This window comes from Rhagoletis zephyria, unplaced genomic scaffold (assembly GCF_001687245.7).
Source record: "Rhagoletis zephyria isolate East Lansing unplaced genomic scaffold, Rhagoletis_zephyria_1.1 Rzeph_scaffold_01837, whole genome shotgun sequence".
Lineage (NCBI taxonomy): Eukaryota > Metazoa > Arthropoda > Insecta > Diptera > Tephritidae > Rhagoletis > Rhagoletis zephyria.
Window position 1 is genome coordinate 94,090 of NW_016158921.1, and position 10,017 is coordinate 104,106.

The 10,017-nt window shown below is 37.3% G+C and overlaps 1 protein-coding gene across 1 annotated transcript; it reads right to left on the reverse strand.

The window, feature by feature from the left end:
* Positions 1–5,772: 5,772 nt before the first annotated feature.
* Positions 5,773–6,909, reverse strand: dj-1beta (class I glutamine amidotransferase-like superfamily protein dj-1beta). The gene is made up of 3 exons (XM_017619327.1): positions 6,609–6,909; positions 6,172–6,491; positions 5,773–6,103 (listed from the first exon to the last, which is right to left on the reverse strand). Exons 1-3 carry the CDS (start codon positions 6,855–6,857, stop codon positions 5,953–5,955), a joined length of 720 nt encoding a protein of 239 aa, XP_017474816.1. The 5' UTR covers positions 6,858–6,909; the 3' UTR covers positions 5,773–5,952.
* Positions 6,910–10,017: the final 3,108 nt, after the last annotated feature.

The following is a 10,017-nucleotide window of genomic DNA, read 5'->3' on the forward strand; positions in this document are numbered from 1 at the left end:
TATACTATATTTTTCAAAAATAATACTTCTTAAATTCAATGGAATGCTTTAAAGTATAAAAATGTATTTTAGTAAGAAAATTCAACTAAATAGTAAAACATCAACACAAACAAAAAAAAAAAAAAGTTGGAAGTCTCAAGCTGAAAAGTGAGTAGGAAAGAAACGGCTTAGTGTATTAGTAATGAATTTTCAAAACTTTTAGGAATGCAAAGTTTCTTAAGAGGAAATTCCGTTCCGCTTCACCTGCAATGGGATACTTAATTTCACTACTCACATAAGGAAAAAAAAAAATGCAATGGAAAATCAACACGTTCTCGCAGTATGAGAGACAAGTAATTTCAAGCCGTAAGCCTTTTGGCGCCCTTGCTTTGTATTTAGTGAAGATTGAAGATGAAAATTTAGCATGGCGATTTTTTGAATCTAGCCCCATTCCAAAAAAAAAAAAATCGAAAACACGCTCAGCTTAGGCACCCACCTCAACGGACCAACGTTCAGCGATCAATCAGTTAGGGTCAGCATCAAAGAGAGATATTACTTTAGGACGAAGGAGGGCGCTACTGGCGGGTTAAATAAGATATGTATAATTCAGAGACTATCAGAGAAAGCTTGGAAAGGGTGATTGGATAATTTTGAAGCAATGCGTTGTTCGGTGGTTCTCTCGATGACATTTCACGATGAACTGCTTCGATAGTAGGCTACACTAGGAGTTTGTCGTGGAGGGGATGTCTGCTCAGACGCTTTGAGATGACAGCCAGTAGCCCTACCGAGAGCTGAGTTCTGACCCTTGAAGATTTTTCCAATCGCCTGCATAGCTCACTAAGTTGAATCCTACTCACCTTACAGTTAACAAAAAAAATATATATCTAATGAAAACCAAGAAAAGGCATAAATACAAAACACATCGACCTAAACATTTTTCTTATACCACAACAATCCAATCTCTTACTCTTTTCACTCGTAACTCCACGCCACTACAACGAGAACTAAATACACAAATACATACACATAAAGATATGTATCTCCCAAGCGATTTACACACCAAATTAAGTAAGCGTCGCTTACAGCCAATTTCACGAAAGCAATTTAAGTGAAAAATGATTTTAATTTTTTTAATTTTATATGGAAATTGACAAAATAAAAAATCATTTTCCATTTAAATTGCTGGTGAAACCGGCAGCTAGTGTGGAAAGTAATTTTTTTTATAACAAAATCTAATATATCGAGAACGAAAACAAATAGCGTAATATATGTAACGGTATTTTAAAGCTTTTAAGATGTATAATTCAGGAAAAAAAAATCGTTGGATGAAAAGTTACCCCGATCTTTAAAATTGCCTTCAAAAGTTGGTTTTAACTTTTCTTCTTTTTTTTACCTGAAAACAGTATGCAATGAAGTTTTTAAAAAGTTACAAACCAATATTTTTGCTGTTGTTCTTGCGTCAAGGAATAAATTTTTTATTTAAAAGTTCATTAAAAGCTGTTTTTATGTGAAAAATAAAAAAAATAAAAACAATTTCTTTTTGCAGGCCATTTTTAAGGTCTGATTGAATAAAAAATTACTTTGACCTTAAAACCGACCTTCAAAAGTAAAATTTTGGAATTTATTATCGTTTTTGGCATAAATCCTACATGAATTAAAAAAAAAATAATCAATGTGGTTTTGGTTCTGACGGTTGAAAAAATAGATTTGAAGCGAACTTTAAACGTCAGTTAACTTTTTTTCCTGAATTCATCAACTCAAAAGCTTTAAAATGTAGTTACTTTTAGGGCTATTTTCCCAGTAATTAGTTAACTACTATAAAAACAGCTGTTTTTAACTATTAGTTAACTTATGGATGTACATAAGTTAACGGCGGTCAGACATTAGTCAAACTGATACTGTGAAATGAAATATGTTGGTTTAACATTAGCATAGCAGTTAACTAATGACTGTGAAAGTGGCCCTTATTTCGCTATTTGTTCTCGCTCTCAAGACATTCGATTTTGTGACAAAAAAGTTGATTTTCCATACTGCGCGCCGCCTAGTTTAGTAAGTTTTAATTGTTTTAGGTTTTTCAATAGAAACTTATTTTAAGTTACATGTAAAAATATACAAAAAAAGTATAATCGAAATTTTTTAATAAAAATATAGAAATAAATAAATGCATTAATATGTAGACACTTAAACAAATTAATAAATAACTAATTCAATAATTCAAAGAATTTTATAAAAACGCTAATTTTTCATAGGGAAGGAAGCTTCGAAGAACGTAAATAACCGCTAAGCCGCTGTAACAATGTCAAACATTTGGAATTTGTAGTATGCAAAAATAATTAAAAGGCGAACAAGAAACGTAATAAAAGCAAATGCAGAAAATATACATACATACATACATATACAATACATAATAAATTAACTGCATATTAATTTATACATATTTCTAATATACATACATACATAAATATAATTATATGTATGAAAAAAATATATATACTTTATTTACATACATATAAGATAATTATGATTATTAAAATATATTATACAACAAAATAAATAAAAGTAAAAATAACTAAAACAACAGCAACAAAACGTAAATATAAAATTGAAACTAACAACCGACAAATTAACAAAAAAAAAGTGGAAGCGTAATAAAATACAAAATAAAATGCAAATAAAAATTGTAATAAAGCAGACAAAAATTAAAAATTGTTTCCCTCATTTATTGTACGAAGATATTGGAGCAATACATACTTTCCAGCGTGTAGGGAACGAGGATGAACTCAAGACCGTTGCTCTAAACACTACATTACACCTATCTGATAAGAGAAAAAATATTAGGCCCAATATTCCTAAACAAATATTCCCAATAACTATAAAGCAAAACAAAAAAATGTTTTCCCAATTTGTTTTTGTTTTGAAAGTTAAATTATGGGAACAATTTATTCGCATGGTATTGGCGATAGGGCTGATTGCCCTGCCTAACACAGCGAAGCACGTTGACATGGTGGAAATCATAGTCACACGACTTTACAACATTCTTCAGTCTAGAACGTCTCTTACTTTCACCAGAGACGAAGTTTAGGTGGCCATAAGGAAGGCAAAAGCCCCCCAAGTCATTGGCCGTGATGAACTATGATGGTTTATGCTAAAAAACTTGGCTCCTCAGAATACTGCACCTTCATCATTCCTGACAAGTGGAAGTGTGGGATAGTGATCCCACTGCTAAAACCCGGGAAACTAACCATTAAAAGAGAGTGCAATATGACCGCAGATTTTCTTTTATTAATAAAACAACAAAATTTGTCGAAATGATTTTCTTTATTTCATCATGTGTTTACATACTATGTATGAAACACAATTCATTTAAATGTCCACCACCACTTCGCTGGCAACATATCGTCGCCTGGGTGAAAGATTGTCGTATGTTACGTACGTACGTATGACGCTTACGACATGTAGAATGCATTTATAATGCGTATGATTTCCTTCTTCAGCTCTGGAATCGTCTCAGACATATAGGCGTAGATCATACTTTGCACGTATGTAGTTCCAGAGAAATAAGTTCAACGTTGTCAAATCGCTAGATTTCGACGGCCATTTATCCTCGTTGTTTCGCGTGGTAATACAACTGTTTCATGTACTGTGTGTCAAGTGCCACATATTGTCGCAAGTTCATGACGTCCAATTTAGGTCATAAAAAGTTTATTATATCACGATAACGGTCACCGTTCTCCGTGACAGTGTTACCGACATCATTTTTAAATGAGGACGGTTTGATCAGTCCAAAAACACCACAACAAACAGTGACTCATTGTGGATGCATATTTTTTTTTCTTGAAATACCTTCGTGAAATGCGCTTTTTGCAGAACGGACATTTCAATAAAAAGTTTAGATTACGTTTACGCGTTGTTCAACTGAGTATCGCTCCATGACTAAGTCCGCCAAAGTCTGTCTGAAAAATATATATCACAAATAATTGCTGTAAGATCTGCATCGACCTTGAACTACTCTATATAACCTGATAACTCTTACTTCCCTAGTAGTGAAGAAACTTCAGGCTTATCACTGCTACACATCAAAATAGCATAGGTAAAGTGCCCAGCAAAGATACTCAGGTAACTGTAACTCGTGACCTTAACTAAAACCAACTCTGTGAGATTTTTTTTGGTAAATTTGAACTTTTCGAGGGCCCTCAATACCATTCACTAATACACTTCACTAGAGAGCATCATCTCTCCTAGAGGGACTGAATCGGCGGACGGCGAGGTAACTGAAAAATCGACAGTTGTAAGTACTCTTTCGAGATCAAATTTTGAAGCCAAATATAATTTAACTTCTACCGTTTCCACCCTTCTCATGCTTGAAATTAAACGGCATCTCTCCGAGAGACCTTCTTTACCTAGACTTTTCTTCTTGCCGACGAAAATTTTAGAGGTTACCTTTGACAACTTGGTATCCCTCCACGGTTTCATCAACAAGACGCGGTTGATGTAACAGACCTGTGAGCATACTGGCTTATGGACCTCAATGCATCCCATCGCGGAGAGAATATACACTTATCGGAAGCAGAGCACGTCACTCAAAGTATGTCCGCCTTGTGAAGGCACCCCCCAAGACACCAACCATATCTTGACTTTCCCCCTCAAACCTACTCTATCGTTGCCCTTTGTTCCGTTACAGCAAAAACACATATAAAGTTCCAGGAAACTTCGGATGCGAGCATTATTTTTTAGAGGATGCGTAATACTGTATCGTGCCGCGCTAAGCTGGGGAAGATTAAAGGAACTTTATTTGGCGACTAAGTCGAATTCCTATCGAACTAAAACCATTTGTCAGGCTCTTAGACGAGCATACTAGGAAAAACGGCCAATTTATCTCAACCTGCCTACCTAGATGATTCTATATACAGGCGCTAGTGAGGCTAAATTGTTGTTTTTACTGCATAAAAATTCCCCAAAGGTCTTAGGGTAATGATTCTATGTTTTGTAGGACAGATTGTCGTGAGAACGTGGGGCCAGATCGAAGACCGCCCTAAAAGTAAAGCGAGATTACTAAGACATCAATTGTTCTCTTAGTGTGAATTCGTAGACCTGACCTGACCTGATAATGGAATTGTTCTGCATCCCAGGTTTAACTGGAGGCTGATTGTTGAGCAGCGAAAAAGGAAGGCCTCGGTGGCCCTCTATGCAGCCAAAATAATATCAGGCAACTTATAGGTATTTCAGCAAAGGATTGTGTATTAGAAGTACACGGCTATAATGCCACCAGTATTCATGTATGGAGCCGTGCTGTGGTGGCCAGTCATAGAAAACTGACTATGCGCGCAAGCGTTTCCAAGGCGAGAACGCAGATGAACATTTTCACAGGTAGCCTGACGGCAATTCTGGACTCTTACCAAATTCGATACAACGATACAGCGGATGGACTAGCGGGTCGCAGCTCTGCATAAAATGTGTCTCACGCGTGGTACGGGGTTTTCGCTCAGGGAGTACAAAAGCAGGATTATCGAAATGGTATCAATCGAAAGTTAAGCAGAGGTGAAGCTGTAAGTGATTGTGGTTTTCGTAACAGCATAAGAAATCCCCATGTCTAGAAATCTTCTCTCTTTTCAATAGTTTCTTCCGCAGCCACACAGATTCGGCATCGAAGGAGATAGTTGAACATTTTCTCCGTCAGTATCCGACCTTTGAAAGAACGAGGCTAAAGACACTTGGCACACGTTTGTTCAAAGTTGAAGCTTTAGTGGAAAATGATGTTGGACATGAACCTGAACATTTAACAAAGACTGAGTATTATTTTGTGGTACTTCATTTGATTTCAGAAGTATGTTCACTGTCCAAAGAGTGTAACAGCTTCAAAAAGGTATTTATTAAAAATTTTGTCCGAATTGTATTCGTATCATCGCTATAACTAAATTCATTCTGTCTGTCGTTATCGAAATAAAGATTTTATCGCGCATTGTTGTGCACGCTCTACGCCAAGAGCATTCCTTTGGCTACTTCTTTAGCTTTATCAGCACCTGCCAGAACCTCGGCGAGTTTTAAACCGAAATCAAATGCAGTGCCAGGACCACGACTGGTGATCAGGTTGCCATCCTGTACCACTTTCTCATCATCAACATATCTGTGGAATAAATTAAAAATTTAAATACTTTTTCAAAAAAAAAAGAAAAATTATTTTAATGCACCTACTTGTATGTACTATCCAGTTTCCCCTTTACAGAGGGATACGAAGTTAAACTCTTGCCAGAGCAAATACCGTGCGCCAGAAGCGCCGTGGGCGCAGCGCAAATGGCTGCCACAATACGTCCAGCAGCTTCTTGTTCTTTGAGCAGTGCACCCAGAGCTGCATTCTCCGACATAGCCTTAGCGCCACCCAAGCCACCAGGCAGAACAATTGCATCGAATATGCCGCCCTTTGTCAACTCCAACGATGTGTCAGGTACAATGCAAACGTCACGCGAGCATTTTACTGCGTCCGCACTGAGCAGACCGGCAATGGTAACCTTAATCTACATACATATGTACATACACATATACGTATGTGGAAGGTGGGGTGGGGAAGAAAAAGTGGCATGCATTTTAAAATAGCTCGAATTAAAGATAAATACGGGCGCCCATTCACTTACCCCGGCGCGCCGCAAAACGTCAGCGGCTATTACAAATTCCATCTCCTCAGCACCGGGTGCGAGGATAACTAGCGCTGATTTTGACATGTTGCCGGAAGTGCTGTAATTTGTTGTCCACTTATTTGCTAATAACAATCGACTGCGATTTTGTTGTGCTGTTGTTCGCGAACTTTCCCTACCGGCAAATGATTTGCAAATTTGATTTTGTTTGCAATTGTTAAATAATGACCTTCGCAAAACGACAAACATTTAATAGGAATGTCGAAAAAACATCGGCGCATAGAAAATATCGATTATTTGCTTCCTACAAATGTTATCTTTTGGACTGTTCTTTTTGGTTATTTAGAAGATAATCTGAGGATCCTCATCTAAATGCGTAAAAAACGGTTGTGCAGTTGTTTAATTTTCATAGCGCCGGAAAAATTCTGTGTGGCTCGGTGCACCGATGTTTGTCCTCTGATCGATGCTTTAAGAACTTTCGATGCGTCGAAGCGAGGAAAAACATCGATTAATTTTTGCCCTTGACATCACTATCTTAGTTGCCAAAGTTGTATTGGTTTTTCCTTTCCTTGGCATTGCCAAATTTAAATTGTATTCATGAAGGTGGTGCATGACTTGGCTGTGAATAAATTATTTGGAAATTACCGTTTTTTTTATTTCCAGCACAGAACTTCCCAGTGAAAATGGATACGCATTACCTACGTTGTTCGAAAAGTGTAAGCGAGCGGATGATGTGTAGTTTTGAAGCCAAAAACATAACAAAAACTTTGAAAACTAACTCAAGTATTTTTTTCACGTTGTCTCAGCAGCTGCTGTGCTCGAATGGATGCGTGTTCGACTGCCATGTTGTTAATCACGGGTTCAAAATCTGTGGCACGGACTTTATTTTTTATTTAATATTTATTTTTTTTAATTCTATTTATAGTTTTATGAAGCGATATGCGACACATTACTTTCTTATAACATCGCTGTGGAGAAATTTTGCATCTTTTCGTGCGTAGGTTACTTCCATTAGGCCTTCCATTACGTTCTGCATTCCCAGACATTACCTTTTCCCAGTGGGTTGTATTACAAATTCTCTGGTATATGTCCTCTACTTAAAAGTTGTTCACTCTTAACTTCTTGAGCTTTTCTTATTTCCCTTAACAAATCTTTTTTTTTAATGTTTATACCCTCAATTTCAAATATTTTACTTTTTAAGAAATTTTGTAATTGATTGTAACATTTATGTAATTTAAGAATAATTTAACTAATGGACTAGGTAACTCAGCGAACGTTGAACACGACGCACCAGTGGGGAACTAGTGAATTCACTGGAGCTACCAGGTTACCTGTAATGCTGTTCATTACATTAAATGAGTTCCCAGAATACGTCGGCCTAGTCAATTCACCAGCTACCTTTCATGAGTGAAATCACTAATTAAAGTGGACTAATTGCTACCGACTGTACTAGTGGAAAAGCTATGAGTTTGACTTTGAATTGGGTAGGTTGAGAAGGCGCAGCAGTTGAGCGCAACCGTTTCTAAAAAATAAAAATCAGTGATCGTTATGTGTCTTCTGGACGGCTTGATACATCAGCTGTCTAATTCAACTCTCAAAGGTACACACCAACATGTTGTCTAAAATGACCAGAAAAACATTACGATCATCAAACATGCAACTGTTCCGTTGATCAGAAGTACACAATGCAGTATATACAGTAATACACCTTTTTTATTACTTCTCGGGGATAAAATCTGAACAGGGTTGATAATGAGAAGGAGTATGAATTTTGCTGATTCAGAGTTGCTTACAAAATTACTGTGGCAACAACAGTACTATGGCAGAGTGGCACAGGCAAATTTTCTTATAATTTTAATAGATAATTGCTATTTATTTCTTCCAGCTTGTAGCGAGAGGCAGTGGCATGTGAGGCTCACTAAAATGTGCTCATCACGTTGGAGCAGCTCCGGGTAATGGACCATTAATGTTAAGTATTTTTGAGGAGCTCCGGGTAATGGTCGCTCAAACTTGGGTGTCCATAATGAACGGTCTGGGCGGATGCACTGGCTGGCATTGGAGTCTCTATAACTATACAAACCTTATTTTTTGGAATAAATACTTGAATATATTTGGAAATTTAGAATTTTACTTGATAAATTCATAAAATTACACAATATTCACGTTTTTCATAAAAATATAATCTTACATTGAATATTTTTTACATTTTAAACTCATATGTAAGAAAACTGCATTCCGTGCTTTAATTACGATTTGAGTTTTTCAGTTTATGGAAATAAAAGTGTTAATTATGTATTATACTTAACCTACAATTTGTTCATAAATACTCTACTCTCTGTGTCGTTTATATTCGGCTATGACAAGATTCACTAATTTTCTAATAAGCTCATTTTAAATAAATATCTACATATGAAAAGTGTAGGTATGCCTGTGATGACCTCTTGCGCCTCAGATGGACAAGTGATCATAGCCACAAAGAGCAAGGCAGGTATCCAAAGAGAGAAATGAGGATTGTCCCCGTTACTTTCGACCCAGCGACAGTTTTGGAGCCATCAGTAAATGCTCTACAATGTGTAAGCCCGGACTCAGTATTGGGCTTAAGCTAGCACTCAGCCTCAGGAAACTCAACATTGTAGCATCTCTTCAGTAAAGGCAACGGTGGCGCTCCACCTGTGCCATTGAAAAAAAATCCAAGTCTAAATCTCTGCAATTTCTGGCCACACACCACATTTTATCATAGCAGGCATTGCAGGTAACATAGTCATCTACGTTCTTGGCTGGCATAAGAACACTATTTGCTCTAGATTGCAAGCTGCGGTAAGATTAGCAGAAGACTGGTGTGCTGCAAATGGATTTTAGCTAAACCCACTGCGCTCCCACCATTGCCGCATTCACCAAAAGGAGGAAAGTCAACTTGACTAGATCCACCTTGGAACGGACAGAAATTGAATTCTCAGAAGGACAAAGTTTCTAGGGATAACTCTGAACAAAAGGCTCAATTGGAATTCACATCTTTCGAATATTACCAACAAGGCTACAAGGGCGTTTTATGCCTGGCAGAGACTTCATGGTAAAACTTGAGGAATATCACCCAAACCAACGTATTGGTCTTTCAATGCAGACGTAAAACCTCTGGTTACATATGCGGCACCGCCCTGCAGGCGAAAAGCTAAGCAAAGAAATGCGGATGCCACTTTGAGCAAGCTACACTCCTTGGTCTGCGTGGCAATCACTCAGAGGAGATACATATACGCACTTGTCCAATGGATGCCTTTGCTGTCAGTACTATCAGCATGAAGAAGGGGTTCTTTGGGGTGAGCACCTCTGTGAGGCTCATTGAAATGCTGTCTATCTGATTGCACACTGCAAGTAAGGCTACCATTTGAATAAAATGGGGCTTTCTGTAGAT

Excerpts from the sequence above, each read along its gene's own strand:
- dj-1beta (XM_017619327.1), bottom strand. The coding sequence starts at position 6,857 with ATGTTTGTCGTTTTGCGAAGGTCATTATTTAACAATTGCAAACAAAAT. Across the intron at positions 6,492-6,608 it reads ACGTTTTGCGGCGCGCCGGG|ATTAAGGTTACCATTGCCGG; the intron begins GTAAGTGAATGG and ends ATATGTATGTAG. Across the intron at positions 6,104-6,171 it reads AAACTGGATAGTACATACAA|ATATGTTGATGATGAGAAAG; the intron begins GTAGGTGCATTA and ends TTTATTCCACAG.